The 20,326-nt window shown below is 38.2% G+C and overlaps 1 protein-coding gene across 1 annotated transcript in view; it reads left to right on the forward strand.

Annotated features, from left to right (window-relative positions):
* Window positions 1-1,883: 1,883 nt before the first annotated feature.
* ROCK1 (Rho associated coiled-coil containing protein kinase 1) overlaps window positions 1,884-20,326 on the forward strand; it is a 140,303-nt gene continuing 121,860 nt past the window's right edge. Inside the window, exon 1 of the mRNA XM_069468526.1 lies at window positions 1,884-1,976. Coding sequence (XP_069324627.1) covers window positions 1,884-1,976 — 93 coding nt within the window. The remainder of the gene's footprint in view (window positions 1,977-20,326) is intronic.

Genomic DNA, 20,326 nt, shown 5'->3' on the forward strand with positions numbered 1-20,326 from the left:
GATCCTTAATTTGACCTCTGAGCAAAAATAAAGATTGATTAGAAATAAATTAAGGTAGATTTCCTGCCGAAAGCAGTGAAGAACATTACTTTATCAGCAGGTTGAGTAACAAGTCTTTCACCTCCTCTCACACCACAGTCAATGAAGCAACTGAACTAGGAGGAAATGCCCATTACTCTCATGTCCTACATTAGTTCTGATAAAATCACAATTCTAAGTTTCACTGAATGTTTTGAAGTTGAAACGGTAGCATTACGCATCTACGAGAGAAGTGCAGTGAGGGTGTTAATGATGTGAAAGAACTAATAGGAATGACTTAAAAAGAATTTTATGAGATTATTTTCCTTTTTCAAAAAAATTAAATTGAGCTTGACTTCTACTGACTCTCTCTTCCAAAGTCAATATTTTAAAGCTCCCCTGACACACACGCTCGGCTTGGGAGGGTTGAGTACTGTAGTGCTTCGTCATTTTCCCACTGAATAGTAAACGGGTTAAACGCTACGGAGTTCATGGAGGGCTGAGGATGGAGTACCACTGAAAACCCAACTCCACTGTGCTCAAATGCTGGTACTTGCCGACGAAAAGGCATCTTGCCAAGAACGAACCTATCTCCATAATAACAATAACAAGAATAACAGGCACTCTTTCCTTGCCAGAAGTCTCCCGACTGGCTGCAGCCTAGAGGAAAGAGAGCTGGGGCTGCTGCCAGGACAGCGAGCAGAAAGCAGCAGCCACAGCTCCGCCTCGGACCCGATTTCCAAAACCGCTTCAGAGCCCGCCCGGGCGGGGCTGAGCGGTCCGCCACACCCCGTTGGCTCCGCCCCGCCGCCTGCCCTCTCAGCCCGCCCGCACGGCCCCGGGCGCGCCGCGCGCCCCGCCCCTCCCGGCGCGGCCCGACCCCGCCCTGCGGAGGCGCCAGAGTGCGCGCGCGCGGGGCCCGGCCCGTTCCCCTTCCGACCGTCCGCGCCCCGCATGCGCAGTCCGCGCCGGCGGTCTCCGTTTGTTTGAACAGGAAGGCGGACATATTAGTCTCTCTCGGCCCCCCTCGCCCCACCCCCCCCCAGGCATTCGCCGCCGCGACTCGCCCTTTCCCCAGCCGCGACCGCTGCCCCTCCCAGAAGCTCCCCCATCAGCAGCCGCCGGGACCCGACTGTCGTCTTCCTCACCGCCGGCTCTCCAGCCTGTCCTCTCCTAAGTCTCCAATCGGGCACCGACCTCGCCCTGCCCCGCCGGACACCGTAGCAGCAGCCCCAGCAGCGACGGGACAAAATGAGAGAGTGAGACTGCCCCGCGGGGACCAGCTCTTGGCCGAGACGGATCGGTGCGTCGGGCCGGGCCAAGTAGAGCCGGGGATGCGGGGCTAGACCGCCTACAGCGCCTCTGAGCGGAGCGGGCCGGGCCCGTGGCCCGAGCGGCGGCTGCAGCTGGCACAGCTCCTCACCCGCCCTTCGCTTTCGCCTTTCCTCTTCTCCCTCCCCTGCTGCCCGAGGGAGTCTCCACTCTGCTTCTCTTTCTCTCCCCCTCCTGCCCATCTCGGGACGGGGACCCCTCCTTGGCGACGGCGGCGGGGGCCCGCTAGGCTGAAGCACCTCGCCGGAGCGACGAGGCTAGCGGCGACGGCGCTGTCGGCTATCGTGAGGGGCTGCCGGGTGGGATGCGACTTTGGGCGTCCGAGCGGCTGTGGGTCGCTGTTGCCCCCGGCCCGGGGTCTGGAGAGCGGAGGTCCCCTCAGTGAGGGGGAGGAGGGGGAACCGGGCGCACCTGGTGACCCTGAGGTTCCGGCTCCTCAGCCCCGCGGCTGCGAACCCACCGCGGAGGAAGTTGGTTGAAAATTGCTTTCCGGGCTGGTGCTGGTACAAGGGTATTGTCACAGTAGCAGCAACATGTCGACTGGGGACAGTTTTGAGACTCGGTTTGAAAAAATCGACAACCTGCTGCGGGATCCCAAGTCGGAAGTGAATTCGGATTGTTTGCTGGTGAGTAGCACTTTTGCTTGTCTGGAGTTCTGCACGTATTGCCTTCCTCTTGCTTTCAGCCTAGTTAGCTGCAAAAAAAAGTCTCAGGTGTGCATATTCTTCTTGGAAAACACCAGGTTTCTGTTCGCCGAGAATCTTAGCGTACCATTAAGATCTCATGGCATGGACAAATTATTTACCGTTTCACTGGCTCTGTACTGACTACTCTCTGAACTTAGTTCTGACTCAGTTCATCAGTACACGAAAGATACTTATAAACTGCTATTGCAGGCATCATGAGTTATCGCGCCACAGTTATTACTATGTAAATAGTTTGTTGAATGACGATCGTAGTAATATTAATCTTCCTGATTAGTTTGGCAGTAATATTGGAAAGACTACTTTGCATTTTCTGCGATTTAGCTCCTAGGCGGTTAGTTTTTAGACTTGGAAGTGACAATGGAGAATCGATATTGAGGAAGAGATTTTTGAACCAAAATGTCATAGGTGGCTTGAGTCTGAAGGAACTTTTTGCTGAACTATTTAGTGTGTAAACTCAAGATAACTGATCATAGGTCATCAGAATGTTAACTCCTTTTACAATATTGTTGGTTACAGAAATATCATACAGATATTATAACTGTCTTTTTTGGTGGTGTTGCACTTAATATTGTCACTTTTAAAACATTCTAAAGAGGTTTTTATGATTTGAGAAGCTAAAGTCCTATTTTAAAACTTGTTCAGTGGTTGATAGCATATACAATTATCTGTAAATAATTGGGGTTCTTGAGTTTGATCAGGTTCCCCTAACACTAATGGTTGCAAACTGTAAACGAGTTTATGAACAACTAAAAGTTATATTTCTATTTTAGTCCAAACAAAACTATATAATCTCTAAAAGTTTCGGGGAGTATATATATATGGATAGGGTTTTACAGTGTCTTCAGTGAAGTAATGTTAGATATACACAATTTTGGGGATTAATATTAAGGAAACAAAATAATGCCCTTCAAAGAAATAATATTCAAAAATCCCATCTTGAATCAGATGAAAATTATGTAGATTGTTTAAAATTAACATGCATTTTAGTTACTCTAAATACCTGCTTACATTTTTCAGTATGTGTGTGTTTTACGGGAAGGTTTCTCCCCAAAGCTTTCAAAATTAAGCATCCAGCTATGAAGTAAGAGTACTGTGGGTTGTTTGAAGTGTCTCACCCACATTATGAATGCTCCTCATGTTGAGAAACAGTAAAGAAAGTTGATGCTTAATACATTTTAAAACTTTATTAAATGAGATTAATGGAAGGAATTAGAACACATCTTTTTAGTAAGGATTTCTGTAACTTCTAAGAGATCTAATTCATCTTTTAATATTTATACAGTTTCCATATATCTGATTTTATTTTGCTTTTTGATCTCCTTATTCCATGAAGTTATGTTACTGGCAGGGTTTAGTAGCTTTTATTTTTTTCTTTAGTTGTCTTCTGGCCTCTTACTGTAGCTTCATTTGGTGGGAACCTCAACAGATATTTATTAAGATGTGAAGGATACAATAAGTAATGAACTCTTTCCTTAACAGTGTAGTCTATTGGAAGATAAGATGTAATCACATACATACACAGAAAAAAAGCAAAACACTTGACAGATTGAGAAAATGTTATAAATTCCAAATGATTGTTTAGGTAATAAACGCTCTTGGAAATTGAGAGGACGAAATCACTGTGAGTTGAGAGGGCTAAAGTGTCTTAAGGTGGATGGATAGGATTTAGATGGAGGGTACTCAGAGGGGCAGTAGAGGATAACATGAATAGGGGATGGAGACATAATGGACTATGACATGTTTAGGGAAACACGGAGGAAGATAAAGTTGGAAGGATAGATTGGGGTTAGACTGTGGACGATTTGATTTGCTAGGCTAAGAAGGACTTTAGATTGTCTTTAGTGTGTTGTGGCCATGAAATATTTATAAATAAGACTGTGCCAGGGTGAATGAAGACGATGAATCTTGTAGTTGTGTGCAAAATGGTAAGAGAGTGGAGGTAGGATGAGTGAGTTTGGGAAGGGTTTTTGTTTTGTTGGGTTTTTTAAGATTGTAATGGTCCAGAAATGTTTGAAGCCCAAAATTGGAGTGTGAGAATGAGGAAGGAAGAATTGATGGAACTTGGCTTGGGGAGGAGAAGGGGGAACCAAAGAGAGAGGCAGTAGTCAGATGACTCTAAAAAATGTTGAGCCTGGATTATAGGGAGAATGGTGAAAATAGCAAAGTCAGGTTTGGAAATTGCTTGGAAAGAATAGGCCTACAGATGAATTCAATTTTAGATTTGTTGTGTTTGAGGGAATAGTGAGACAACCGTGAAGAAAAGACCTGTAGACTGTTGGAGATATAGCACTGAGCTCATAATTACAGATAACGATTTGGAAATGATTTGCACAAAGGTGAAAGTTGAAATTGATAAAGGAAGAAACAGTAGAGAGAGAACTGAGGGTGAAAGATGAAGATTGAACAAAGAGGAAGAGTGAAGGAAGTGAACAATCAAGGCCTTCAGAGTTACAACAGCCAGGTATCATGGAGCCCAAGACTTTTAAAAGAACATTTTGAGAAAGAGAGTAGTCAACAGACAGATTTGGTTATTTTTTCCCCTTGTAATCTTATAATCGTGGCCATTTTTTCTGTTTACTTCCACAGCTATTTATTGATAGCTATTGAAATTTGTTTATTACCATATCAATCTGAACTTGGTAAAGATGGAATTTTTCTTTGGGGACAAAAATCCTTTTTCCTGTTTTGTAGTATCTAGCATGCATATTCTTTGTGTAATATTTTATGTTTATCATTGAGCATTCATTCATTCATTCATTTTACTGTTCAGAATGACCTTCCAGGTAACTTCACCTTTTTCAGTGAGTCTGTTCTTTTATATATATATTATATATGTATATATATGCGAAATATTTTAAACAATGTTACAATGAACAAGTGAGCCTGTTCTTATTCTCCCCTATCTGGACCTGGGCTTTGGACCTCTCATATATTGTAGGGTCAGTACTCGTTTTACTTGGTTGCTTTTCTCTATTATGTTGACCTTTGTTGATTTATTTAAGTGATACTTATTGAGCATGTATTATGTGCTATATGCACTACTCTAGTTCTAGATTGTTTTTATAATCTCAAAAAATAAGATTGTCACTTATTTATTTTCCATTTCCTTTAGTAGATTCACTCTCAGAAATGGAAGTTCCCAAACCTTTTGGTTTCTGAACAGTTTGCTGGCAAATGTCTTTTTAAACCACCTTACTCACAGAGTAGCTTTTTTGTTGAGACACTAATGATGAGTATTACAGGTTGAGCAAACCTAATCTGAAAATCTGAAATCTGAAATTCTCCAAAATCTGAAACTTTTTGAGTGCTGACTTGATGCCACAAGTGGAAAATTCCACATCTGACCACATGTAATGGGTTGCAGTCAAACACAGTCAAAACTGTTTCAAGCACAAAGTTATTAAAAAATATTGTGTAAAATTACCTTCAGGCTATGGGTATAAGGTATATATGAAACATAAATGAATTTTGCGTTTAGATTTGGGTCTCATCCCCAACATATCTCATTATATATATGCAAATATTTTAAAATCTGAAAAAATCCAAAATCTGGAGTACTTCTGGTCCCAGGTATTTCAGATAAGGCATACTAGCTATAAAATAATGTAGCTGGAAGAACCCTGATAAGTGGCTATCTCACCTTTTCTTGAATACCTGTAATTTATTTCAAGAACTAAATAAGTTAGTTTTTCATATTATAAGTATAAATGCTAAGGTAGTGTGGAAATACGAAGGTATGTTATAATAACTATTCACTTGTTTCCTAGGTCATTCGAGTTACTCAGCCTTGGTTTTCTGTAAGGCAGATTCTGTCCAATGTCTTTAGGATTCTCTTTCTTACTGACAGTCTGTAATGATTATCGGAAGCTATTTTCCTTTTTCTGACTTGTTTACTGTAGAATTATTTTATCTAGGGCTTGTAACAATTTCTCAGTGATTTTGAGTAGGGATGGTGTTTAATTAAATCCGTTAAATCTTTGTAGGGGAAAAAATGCTTAAGATTCGTAAATTTATAAAGAAAAACAAAAGTGGGTAGGAGAGTTAAGGATACATTTGTTGTGAAGTTTGACATACATTTTATGAAAATACAGCTATCCTGCCTGTAGCATGTTTATTAGCACACTGCTGCAGGATGCCAGTTGAGAGCTTGACCTTTCTTTCCACTTTTCTTCTAGCTGGTGGAGGGGTAGCAACCGGTGGGTGGGAGGGAAGGAAGGGAACCAGTATTAGTTGGACTAGTGCATACTGAGTTCTAACACTGTGCTTCCACTTTGTGACACATTTGTTACTACCATTTCCATTAGGCAGGTTTTCAGAATGTGGAAGGCAAATGTAAATGAAGTTTCTGGTGTTAGTCTTTCAGTTTTTCTTAATTTAAATTCTCTTTCCCTCGGCTTCTTTGACCTAGTGCTTTCCTATCTTCATTGCTGACTTCTTTTTCTCTTACCTCAATCTTTGGCCTGTAATACTTATCTGTCTCTTCACACTCTTGGAAAACTCATCCATTCTTAAAGCTTCCAACTACTATCTTTTCTATGCTTATGGTACCCAAATCTTTATTTTTAGTCTTTTATCTTCTTCCAAATCTTAAATATCTGACTGCCTTCTAGGCATTTCTAGTCGGATGTCATCTTATCCTTCAAATTCCTCATATTCCAAAACAGGCTTTCCTCCCATAAACCTAACTGTTTTGTCATCTCCACTACCATCCCTGTCACTAAACTGGAATTTTTGTTGCAAACTTTTTTGATAGTCCTAGTCCGTCCACACATTGGGTTATTACAACAAATTTTGGGTAGCATTTCAGAATCTAGATTATTGCTGTATAATCTCTCTGTATGCATTGCCAGTTGAATTGATCACTTTTGAGCTTCTAGTTAACTGTGCTGGAATGAAAAGACCTGAGGTCATCAAATCTTTGGACCTTAAAGCTATATCTATGCCAGTGTTCATAATTTGTGAGTTAATAGCTATTACCAATATCAGTTGCATATCTGGTTAGTTTGGACCAGACTATTTTGATGTTAATATATTGCAGCAACTTTAAAAAAAAAATTACTCTTCTAATTCATTCATTCATTTAGCAAATCTTTGTGCAGGGTCTAACTTGGATTCAAATCTAGGCTCTGCCGTGTCCTTGCTGAAGGATTTTGGGTGAATTATTTTAACTTCTCAATGCCTGTTTCATCTTCTGGAAAATAGGTGGGGATAATAGTGACTACATTGTTGCAAGGATTAAATAATATAGGCAAAATAATGATTACAGCTTTTGTCATTTAGTAAGCATTTGATAATTGGTAACTTATTATTGTCATATTTATAATATTCCTGTTATATGCTAGTCACTGTGCTTAGACTGGAAGTCGATATTTATTGTCTTCTCTATGTCCAGAGTAATTTATCTGGCACCTCAAGCTGCTCATAAATTCATAATCTAGCCGTGCATTATTGAAGCATCCAAGCGAGTCGTAACTGAAAGTGGATTCAACAGAACGTAGGAGACTTTTGAAGACTCTTTGTTCACTTTGTAATAATTTATTAATGCAACATGGTACCTACTTTGTGCCAAGAGTTTAGATTGATATGAAAGGCAATTGGGAGCCAATTTGTGGAGATTTAGTTGTTATCTTGTTTCCTTCTGTGTGTCTCTTTTATACTTTCAGTATGTTCTGTAAGTAGGGCCTCTTGCACTAATTCAGCCTGTGGGTGTATAGAGAGGTGGCTCAGAGTAACAGCTGAGACATGAATTGGGTCATTCATTATTCTAATCCAGAAGAAGGAACCACATGCAAAATTTTATATTGAACAAAGAGTAAATTCTCAGTTTTAAATTAGACTTTGCATAACTTTACACTTTAGATTTACTTCATGATTACTTCATTTAGATTTACTTCATGAAGTTTTGGTATTATGAATATATGGTGAAAACTACAGATTCTACTATGACAAATGACAGAAAAACCCATATATCAGAAAATATTACATATGTTGCTAAAGATAATTTAATAGCTGTACTTCCCATCCTCACTAAAAATTGAGTATATCCATTTAGTTGAAGTTCATAGCATAGCTGTTGGATATCATGCACATATGTACAAGAAGATGAACAGATAGTATTGCAATTCACAATGGAAAATATTTATTTTTTAACATAATGCTGTTAACATGGTGTAGTGAAAAGAACACTGGACTAGAAATTGAGAGCATTGACTTAGTCTTGTTTTGCTATTAAATCTCTGTATATCCAAATTTCTTATTTGGGCTTCACTTTCCCTATTTGTACAACAAAGATTTGGACCAGGTAGTTGCTGATGTCTTTTGTGTCTCTAGAAATTCTATGATTCTTGCTTTTATTATACTTCAAATATAAACTTCAAGTTTATATAAAAACTTCAAAAAATTGTTACTGATTTATTATTTAAGAAATAAAATTTAAACAGTTCAATGATGTTGGCGTAGAAGTATAAGAATAGGAACCATCTTTGGTAAGTGTTGTTTTTGGAACTAGTTCCTAAACTAATTTTAATTGTTATATTTGACACTTATTATTTTTTGAATTTGTGACTTATGTTCATAACTGTAGGGGTTTGTACTTTTTGACCAGAGAAAGTGGTAATTACACATTTGTATATCCATTAAAATGTATGCACATAGTTTACTTCTCTACTCTTCCTGTTTGAGATTATGAAATATGAAGTACATTTTTATTATAGTTCCTAAACAATTAATAGGAAGCAGATGTTCAAATTATTGTACAAAATCTGATTTCTCAGAGAGGCAAGAGGTTATCTTATACTTATATTAATTAATTAATTTTTGAAACAGAGTCTTGCTCTATTGTCTGGGCTAGAGTGCCATGGCATCAGCCTAGCTCACAGCAACCTCAAACTCCTGGGCTCAAGCGATCCTCCTGCCTCAGCCCCCCAAGTAGCTGGGAATTATAGGTGCTTGCCACCACACCTGGCTAATTTTTTCTATTTTTAGTAGAGACAAGGTCTCACTTTTGCTCAGACTGGTCTCGAACTCCTGAGCTCAAGCAGTCCTCCCTCCTTGGCCCCCCAGAGTGCTGGGATTACAGGCGTGAGCCACCACGGCCGGCCACTTGTATTAATTTTAAAAAGCAACCTAACCTACGCCCTTCATTATTTATCCATACTTCCTATACCAGACTTTTGGCAATAAATTGAAATTTTTCTCAGATTCTTGTCTGGGACTGATTTTGAAACAGTGGACCACGCTTAACTCTTCTTTTTTCTCTTTGCTGTTGTTCATTCATTCAGCCAATGTTTATTTGGTGTGTACTGTTTGCTAGGAACTCTCATATGCAGTGGGGACACTGTGGTGAGTAAAAACAAACATGGGCCCTGCTTTCATGGAATTTACAGTCTCAGGAAAGAGATTAATATAATGTCTATCTACTAAGACAGGTGTGGGGTAAGGCTTGAAGGGATAAGAGATATGATCATGACTTTCCTTTAATGTTTGCTTTACTTGTAGTAAAGCAATCTAAGTGTATAATTTTCAGATGAGTCTGTAGATTGTCTGTATCAGATTCAGTTGAGGAACTTGTTAAAAATAGAATCTGGGCTCATGCCCAGACAAACAAAATCAGAATTTTGGGGGATGAGTCCTAGGATTCTGCATGAGATGTGAATTCTTAGACATACTCAAGTTCGAAAACTGTAGTTATAGTGGAAAGAACATGGATTTTTGTTTTGTTTGGTAATTTAATAATGATAAATTTCAAATATACACAGAAGTAGGAAAAATAAGATAGCAACCGCCTATTACCCAGATTCTGTAATTTTCAAAATTTTATCCTACTTGATTCATCAGCCATCTTTTTTCTTACCAAAATATTTTAAAGTAAATTCCAGATATTGACATTTCACCCTTACATAATTCAATAAGCGTTTCTGGGGGGTGGGGGAACAAAGGACATTTTCTTACGTAACTACAATGGCCATTATCATGCTTAACAAAATTAAAAGCTCTTTGGCATCATTAATTTCTAGTTTGTATTCAGGTTTCCCTGATTATCTAAAATACTGTCTTTTTTTATAGTCATTCTATTAGAGTCTGGAACCAGACAAAATCCACATGTTGCTTTTTTTATTTTGTTAGGTCCTTTGAGAATCTTTTAAATCTCTTTTTAATATAGAGATGTCCCATTCCCTCAGCTTTTCTCTCTCCATGTCTTGTTGAAGAAACTAGGTCAGTGGTGCTATATGGGACCTTACTTCACATTCCGGATTTTTCTATTTTTGTTTGCTTGTGATATATAACTTCTTCTTGTATCCTCCATATTTCCTATAAAATGATAGTTAGATCTGAAAGCTTGATGTAGTTATTTCAGATTTTTAATCAAGGGTACTTAATAGATTGTGTGTATTTTCTTTTGTATCACATCAAGAGGTACATAAGGTCTGGCCCTTAGTGATGCTGAGATTTACCATTCTGTTCAGGTGGCAATAGTCCGTGATAACTTCCTTTTTAAAATCCCTCGTTAACCTTTCATCCAATGGTTCTGTCATCCATTGATGATCTTTAGCTGAATCAGTTATTTCATTAGGGATAGCAAAATAATGATTTTCTAATTCTATCATTCCTTTTATTAATTGTAAATCTTCTCTGTTAAGAGTAGAACTTGCACTTATCATCTAGGGCTGTTTATTGACCATGTAATACAGTGTGTGAAATACATATTGAATGCTTCAGTCTTTCTCTTTTATTGGCACTTTTCAGAGTATTTTGGAGCCTTACTATGATAGACATGGCACAAACAGGGTAATCTGAGGGAAGTTTAAGAAAAGGATTATTTATGGAGGTATAGACAATATTTAAGGAAACCAGGATGGGTGATGCAGTACCCTAGGACCAGTAGCAGTGAGGAAGGAAGCTGCTACTACTTCTAGGCCTGAAGGATCAAGGGAAGAGAGCAGCTGGGGAAGGTAGCTCTTTGGGAGAGGGCTGTCTGACAGAGGGTGTAGTTTTAATAGAGAGGAGCATGTTGATCTGGCATTAAGGGAGCCAAGGCAATACATGTTCCACCCTTATTCCCTGCCCCACCCCCCATAATCTCCTACTAGGGTCTCCCATTGCTTGAAAAGCTAATATGCAGAAGAATCTGTTGATACAGTGCATAAAGTTTAGCAAACAAGATGTAGCCAGCATATGTGTATTTATTTTTTGTTTTTTATTTTTGGCACCATTATGGAAACATTTAAAAACTATTTTTGGTGTGTTTCAGTCAATTTATGTCATCCTTGCTGATACTGTCTTTGTCCTATCTTTTGGTAATGGAAGTCTCTTCAGGTTGACTCCATGTTATTTGTATATGACCTTAATAATATTTGATAGAGCTTTCTTGTTTTTTGCTACAATAAGATGCCCAGGTTCATCTTGTGCATTCTTGCCTCATACTTGGAAGTCATCCATTCCTTAAGGAAACTCTTTCCTTTTAGTGGGAATGATATTCTGAATACTCATTGCTATTGGGTTGAAATTATTTCTTGTCCTTTTTTAGTGAATAGAGCTATGATATTTTAGTTTTGAAAAGAAGACAAAGTACTTTATACTGATTATTTCACCAACTTGACATCAATTAGGCTCTTTTATTTCAGGTTTTTTTTAATACTTAGGAATTGCTTTCTTTTTTGATTTAATTTAATTCTACTTTTTGCATATGTAAAACATGTACATGGCTTAAATGTGAAAACTATACAAGATATATTCAGAAGATTCTCACTTCCATCCATAATTTTTCTGCCCTGTTCTTTTCCCTTTCCCATTTTGTTTTTTTATTTAATATTCCAGTGTTCTTCTTACAAATATAAGCAAACATATACATACACGTATATATGTTTATATTCATATTTCCACCCCTTTCTGACACAAAAAATAGCATATATCATACCTATATTGATGTATGATCATTCCTTTTTGCAGCTGCATAGTGTTCCATTTTGTGAATGCTAACATTGTTTATTCAGTCTTCTGTGGATGGACATTTGAATTATTTATAATCTTTTGCTATTAGTGAGCAACATTGTGTACAACTCATTTCATATTTTTACCAATATGTCTTTGGAGTAGATTGCTAGAAGTGAGACTGCGGGGTTAAAGATACATGCATATATATAATTTTGCTTGCTGTGCAATATTGTCCCTCTCCTAGGAGTTGTGCTGTTTTATATTTCCACTAGTAATATTTGAGATTGTCTATTGCTCTCACCAACAATATGCTGTAAGACTCTTGAATCTTTGTCCAATAGGTGAGAAGTAGTATCTCAGAGTAATTTTAATTTCTGTTTTTCTTATGAGTAAAGTTGAACATCTTTTCATATTTTAAGGATCATTTGAATTTCTTCTGCTAACTGCCTGTCTGTATTTTTGCCCATTTTTTATTTTTTCCTTCTCAATTTTTAGAAGCTATACAATAGGGATCTTAGCTCTTTTTTCTGTGGTAAAATGCAAACACTTTTTATAATTTGTCATTTGTTTTATTTATTTATTTATTTATTTTTAATTTTTTTGAGACAGAGTCTTGCTCTGTCGCCCTGGCTAGAATGCTGTGACGTCTGCCTAGCTCACAGCAACCTCAAACTCCTGGGCTCCAAGCAATCCTTCTGCCTCAGCCTCCCGGGTAGCTGGGAGTACAGGCGTACACCACCACACTTGTCTAATTTTTCTCTTTTTAGTAGAGATGAGGTCTCAGTCTTACTCAGGCTGGTCTCGAACGCCTGACCTCAAGCAATCATCCCGCCTTGGCCTGTCACCCAGAGTGCTGGGATTACAGGCATGAGCCACCATGCCCTGACTGTCATTTGTTTTAGACTTTGCTTCTGCATTTTGTTTTTTGCCATGCAAATTTTGAAAAATGTATTCATGTTATTAGTCTTTTGTTGTGTCAAGATTTTGAGTCATAGGTTTTCCCAGTGTCTAGGTTATAAAGGAATTCATTCATATTTTCTCTAATACATTTCTGTTGTTTCAGTTTTTACATTGAGATCCATTTGGAATTTATCATGGTATGATATATTTTGAGATAGTTTAAAAAAAGATTTTTTTTGGAGACAGAGTCTCACTCTGTCACCCTATGTAGAGTGCAGTGGTGTCATCATAGCTCACTATAACCTAAAACTCTTGGGCTCAAGTGATTCTCCTGCCTCAGCCTCCCAAGTAGCTGGGACTACAGGCTGGTGTCATGATGCCCATCCAGCTAATTTTTCTATTTTTAGTAGAGATGGGGTTTAGCTCTCGCTCAGGCTGGTCTCAAACTCAAGCAATCTTTCCACCTTTGCCTCCAGAGTGCTAGGATTACAGGGCCCACCCCCAATTTAATTTTTATCCAAATGGCTATCTGGTTTCTCCACAGCATTTATTTTAAAATGCCTATCTTTATTGGGATGCCACTTTCTTCATATATTAAATTTCCATATGTACATGGGATTATTTCTAAACTTTCCATTCTGTTCCATTGGTCTCTCTTGCTTGTTCATGTGCCAAGAATGTACTGTGTCAATTTTAAAGGCTTTATAATACCTTTTCAGCTTTTACTATCTAGCAGGGCCATTCTTCACCCCTACCCTCCCATGCACATATACTGTCACACTGAAGAGCATGGGATGTTTTGATCAGGGATAATTAGCTTCCAATCTTGGCATTGGTATTTACTAGCCCTTGGTCCTTAGACAATTTGCCAAAAGCACAGTGATATCCAGTTATCCCATCTCTGAAATGGGATCATGATACCTACCTTATATACTGTTGTTATAAGGATTAAATGACTTAAGCAGAACTGCCTTGTCAAGTACTTGTCAACCTAATAGATAGTTAATATTATGTATGCACTGGCTTCCAGGAGTATGGGTATGGTATAGTGAAAGAAAAACTGAACTATCTACTCTTGACTCTCTAAACTGTAAATTGAAAAATTGTATTGCCTTGGACAGATGATATCCTCTCTAAGAAACTTGGTTTTATTTAGGAGCATAATACAAAATTCACTAATCGAAACCATCTCCAAATTTGTCCTTAAATATGAATTTATTTAAATTCTTGAACTTATCAAGAAATTATGTTTTAGATATATGCTTCTGTTCTTTCAATGTTTGATTGACTTTTTTACTACTTCTGTAACAGAAGGACAAAGAAAATGTTTCTCTGATTTTTATCATCCACCCTAAAGGTATTTATTCATCTTATCCTAATTGTATTTCCTCTGCTCACTTCTGATAGACTCTCAGTTAGGGAGGCAGTGTGGCATAGTAGTTAAGAGCATGAGTTCTGAGTCAGATTGGGATTTTGATTCCCATCCAGGTCAGCCACTTATTGGCCCTGTGACTTCGGGCAAAGTTCTTAACTTTTTAAAAACTCAAACATATCATCTTCAAATAAGATTAATCATATACCTTCATAGAGCTGTTAGGAATATTAAGTGTGATAAAGCATGTCAGTGCTTCGCAGAGTTCCAAGCATTAGCTGTCTTTATCATCTTCATTGTCATCATCGTATATCTTCATAATTTGCCCTAGGGAGAAATGAGGTTTGTCCTGACCAAGTGGATTATTATCTACCTCCCTGCTCTGCAGGCCAGCTTTTTTAGTTGTGTGATCTCAAACAAGCTACCTAACCTTTTAAAGCCTGAATATATTTAATCTGCAAAATGAGAATGATGATAATAGTTTATAGGTTTTAATTATGAGAATTAAATGAAGTAATTTATATGCAGCGTCATGGTTACATACAAGGGTTAATGGTTACTCTTTTCCTTGCTTTACCTTTTTGTGGTACAGACTTAATGAAGGTTCCACTATAGGTTACTTAAGTAAGTACTGGAACTTGGGCTCAAGTGCAGGCAAGGCTCTGTCTCCATGTATTCTCTTATTTTTCTTTCATGTTGGCATCATTCTGTCTGATTGTTAGACTGGTTTTAGTCATATATGGAAAGTCTGACTGCCCAGAGCACTGGAGCTTTGTATCTTATAGTTTCCATCTCAACCACTGACTTCAGATTCTTTGAGTCTCCAGTCTGGAGCTCTGGAGGAAGAGATTCATTGGGTATACTCAGGTCAGTGCCCACTCCTTGACTAAACAATTGTGATAAGGAGAGTAGGGTTATATGAGAATGGAAGGCAGTTCCCAAGAAAACGAGGGCAGTGGGGCAGGGTGGACAGTGCTGTAGATGTACATTATACTACCTTTTCCTCTTTCCCTCTTTTCTTTGACCTTAGATAAGTCACTTAAACGCTCCTAAACTACAGTTTCCTCAATCTGTAAAATGGAGTTAATAATAATCTACTTCATAAGGTAGTGAAGAAGATTAAATGAGATAATCTAGAAAGCAGTATTTGAAACCTCACAAAAACAATACTGTAACCTGATGATAAGTGGCTGCACCTTGGTTCCTTTCACCAGCATGCCCTGTGTTTTTCTGGCCTGACCTTAAAAGTTTTTTAAATGATGTGACTGGCAGCTGGTTTTCCAGATCTGCTTCTTTGATATTGTTTCCCCTTTCAGATAGACAGCTCTTTGTAGCTGCAAGATCATTGCCAGTAGCTTCCAAGACTACTTGTTCAGGTACAGTGGAAAAAGTCTTTTAACCTTTAAATAGAGTTTCTAATTGATTTGACCAACTCAGATCATGTGCCCATATCTGAACCAATCACAGTGGTCAAAAGAATGGTATGCTGACAAGTTTAGGCCTGCATCATGTGCTCCTATCTCAGAATTGGGGATTAGCCAGCTTATACCAAGATTTATGGTTGTATGAAAGAGAGGTGGAAATTGAAGTTCATTTACCAAGAGAAAAGGAAATGACATTCTGGGTAGTCCCAAACAACAAATATCTACTAAAGTGGAGACTAATCATTAAGAGAAACCCAAATAATGATAGTTTATTCTTTATTTTTGGAAATGACTTTTTTTTTACTACATTTTTAAATTATCTGACATTAGAATAAATACTGCCAGCCATTTGCCAAAGACTGCCAACATAGGCTGCACCAACTGTGGTAACCTGCAGTCCCCAACTCCCAGGCCACAGCCTGTGCCCTCCATCCCAGCCCCTCCCCCCCAGTCATCCATGTAAAAATTATCTTCCATGAAACTGGTCCCTGATGCCAAAAAAGGTTGGAGACCACTGCTTTAAAGAAAGAATGCTTGTATGCTGCTTTACTTTGGTGGATATGTCTTTGGGTGATGCAGCGAGGATTTCCAAATACCTGTACGTGGATCAACCACATCAGAATCAAATGCAGATTTTTGTATTTCACCACAGCCTGGCCATATGAGAATTGGAGCTGGGAGGTATAGTATGCTGGAATTTATATTCTAACAGGGCTTAGGTGATTGCACAGCCAGGTTTGGGAAGGAGGGTATAGTTGCCAGGTATTTATAGTTAAACACTATGCCTCTTGCATGCCTCTTCTGCAAAGCGGCTGTGAGGAAAACAATATAAGTTGAAGTAGGAATGGATGGAAAAAGTCTTGCCTCCCATTTACGAAATTCTTTTCTCTTTTTAAAAATGTGGTTAAAAAAACACCAGACTATTTGAAAGAAGATGAGCATTTTCTGTCATTTGCTGAAAAAGCTGATTTTGTTTGGTTGATCTCATTTTTTTTTTAGAGGGGAAGGGGGAACAGGATGTAAATAAAGTGATTCCCTCAATCATTGCTGTAACTCTCCAATATGTTGTTTCTTCACCTGCCAAAAAAATAGAACTTGATGTTTTCTTTAGTAACATCAAGAAAGATTGTTTTAATGTGAAGAAGCTATAAAAGAATCATTTATTGTAATTGACTCATGAACAGGGCAGGGGTTAGAGGTGCCCCTCTCACAGTCAAAAATCTGCATGTAAGTTTTGACTCCCCCAAAACTTAACTACTGGTAGCCTACTGTTTATTGGAAGCCTTCCTTACTGATAAACAGTAAACAGTCGATTGGCTGGCTCATGCCTGTAATCCTGGCACTCTGGGAGACCAAGGCAGGAGGATCACTTGAGGTCAGGAGTTCAAGACCAGCCTGAGCAAGAGTGAGACTCCTGTCTCTACAAAACATAGCAAAATTAGCTGGGCGAGGTGGTGTGTGCCTGTAGTCCCAGCTTCTTGGGAGGCTGAGGCAGGGGGATCGCTTAATCTCAAGAGGGTGATGTTGCAGTGAGCTGTGATCATGCCACTGTGCTCTATCCAGGGCAACAGAGTGAGACCCTGTCTCAAAAAAAGAAAAAGAAAGAAAGAAAGAAACCCTAATTAACAGATATTTTGTATATGTATAAGATACTGTATTCTTACAATAAAGTAAGCTAGAGAAAAAATGTTAAGCAAATCATAAGGAAGAGAAAATATATTTGCTCTTCGTTAAGTGGAAGTGATCTCATAAAGGTCTTCATCCTTGTCATCTTCACATTGAGTGGGCTAAGGAGGAAGAGGAAGGGTTGGTTTTGCTGTCTCAGGGAGGCAGAGGGAGAAGAGGTAGAGGAAGCGGAAGGGGAAGCAGGAGAGGCAAGCACACTCAGTGTAATTTTTATTGGAAAAAATCCATGTTTGTAAGTGGATCTGTGCAGCTCAAACTTGTTCAAGGCTCAACTATATATAGAAAAACGTTTCCACAAATTCTAAAAAGATTGGAATTTTACTGTTCCTGTGAGATTAAAAATTTTTTTTTAAATGGAAACAAATTCTTCTTATGTAGCTCTTGGGCTTCTGTATTTTGAGATACATGTGTTCTACACATAAGCTTCATGAGAACTGGTATCTGATTGTCTTGTTCACTGATGTATCACTAGTTCTTGGTGCAGTGCCTGGTGCATTGTAAGTTTTCAGTAAATGTTGTTAAATTACTAGAAAATGTCTTTTGCTTGTTCTGTGACAAAAGCTAGAAATGGTTGACATCATGTTAGGAGATACGGTTCAGTTAGTAATTTGTTTAAATCTAAACTGTATGTATCTGGGGGATAACATTTTAAAACTATGAGAGGTCTGTATGAAGGTATAGGTGTTTTTTTCCTCCCCCGATAACTCTGAATTTTGGATGAAGGGCCAAAAGCCAATAATGTTCATTTTTATAAGACTTTGTACATTTATTATTTTTATTATTTCAACAATCCTGTGGACTAGGTGAGATAGATATTATTCCCACTTTATAAATAAAATTAAACCTCAGAAAAGATAAATGAATTGCCTAAAGGCATATAACCATTAAATGGCAGACTTTCTGATCTTTAAGCTGTAGTGTGGTGGAAAGAGCATCAAAGTTGTAAATAACACCACAAAGTGATGTGTTTACATAGCACTTAGGAGAGTATTTTATACATGGAATGCACTAAATGAATATTTAAATTGACTGAAAAGAATGGGGATTGGTAAAGAATGCAGTATGGAAGATGAGATATGAAGTAGTAGGAGAAAGAGCTTAATAAATATTTATTGCCTGGGTTGGAGGGGGAAATTATTTTTTCTTTTTCATTTTTTGCAATACTAGTAATCAGAGCATCGAGGGGGAAATTAAGTCATGTAATATTTTATCTTAGAGACAGTGGTCTAGAACTCGTCCAGGTAAAGGATGAGAGCCAGATCTGTGACTGAACCTGCCATGTATTGCAAGGTTCTAACAGCTGCCTGTTAAAACCTATCTTTGTTGGATTTGATATGTTTGGAAAGTGAGTGTTGGTAAGCTATCTAAGCCATGAATCATGGTGACCTGAAGTAGAATAGTAAAGAATAGTTAGGACGGTGATGTTAATGGCAGCATCATGCACATCCTTAAACAGTGTACAGTAGTAACAATTCAGTAATTGGTATGAGGTAAGATATGGGATGACTTTGGTAAGATATTAAAATAATATTCCTGTATTTGGTGACAAGTTCATTGTCCTATAACAGAACTGAACATTTATCAGGATCTAGGAATGGGAGAGGAGATTGACTACGAAGAGGTATAAGGGAACTTTTGGGGTGATGGAAGTATTCTGTGCCTGGGTTGTTGTGGTGATTACACAACTGTATGTGTTTACAAAAATTCATAGAATTGTAAACCTAAAAAGGGTGAATCTTACTTTATATAAATTATGCCTCAATAAACCAGACTTTAAAAAATATGTGTTTGATGAAGGGATTAATGGTCCTATGACAGAAATGAACATTTATTTGTTGCTGTCAGTAATATGGCTTTCAAATATGAAGGATGTGTCTGTGTAGGGGTTTGTTTGAATGTATCATTTGGTAATTACCTGTACTGGCTGGATTTTGAAGTATGGTTGTTGGAAAACAAGTGATAATATTTGTTGTTAGTGATAAAATCAGAGGTTTTAGGTGAAAATTAGAATTTTGGAGAACTTGTATCTGCCACTGTGAACTTGACAGCTTCCCAATGCTTGAAGACTTTTCACATGAGGTAGTTGGTGACATTAATAAATATGATTTTTCTACATTGTATGATGAAATGTGTCAACATTGAGAAAGGCTGCATAATTCAATGAGCCAATATTTTCTAAATGACCAATGCAATGATGTTATAAAATCATCTGTAAAGAAAAGATAGACCAATAAATTTTAATGTTGCACACTGAGTATAAAAGTTCATTGATATGGTTTCAGATTCCACATTGCAGCTAACCTTTAAGAAACACCACTTGTCAAGTTTGATATGGTAACAAAGAATTTCCACAATTACTTATAAAGACTGTTAAAATACTTTTCCCTTTTCCAACTATAGATGATCCCAGACTTACAATGGTTCACCTTATGATTTGTCAACTTTATGACGGTGTGAAAGTGATAAACAGTAGAAACTGTACTTTGAGTAAAACCATTCTGTTTTTCACTTTCAGTACAGTATTCGATAAATTATGTGAGATGCTCAACACTTTATTATAAAATAGGCTTTGTGTTAGAATAGATAAAGAACAGAAATTTACTTTCTTACAGTTCTGGAGGCTGGGAAGACCAAGATCAAGGTGCCGCCAGATTTGGTTCTCTAATGAGAGTCCAATCTCTGCTTCCAAAATGGCACCTTGAAAGCTGCATCCTCCAGAGGAGGGGAATGGTGTGTCCTCACATGGGGAGAAGGTGGAAGGACAAAAAGGGGCCTCATCAAACCCATTTATAATGGCTTTAATCTATTCAGGAGGGCAGGACCCTCATGACCTCTAAATACCTCTCAAAAAGGGCCCCAGCTTCCAAAACTGTTGCATGGGGATTTAGTTTCTAACACATGAATTCTGGGGGACACATTCAGACCCATACATAGCAAATCAATCTGATGATCTT

This window comes from Eulemur rufifrons, chromosome 5, assembly GCF_041146395.1.
Source record: "Eulemur rufifrons isolate Redbay chromosome 5, OSU_ERuf_1, whole genome shotgun sequence".
Taxonomy (NCBI): Eukaryota; Metazoa; Chordata; class Mammalia; order Primates; family Lemuridae; genus Eulemur; species Eulemur rufifrons.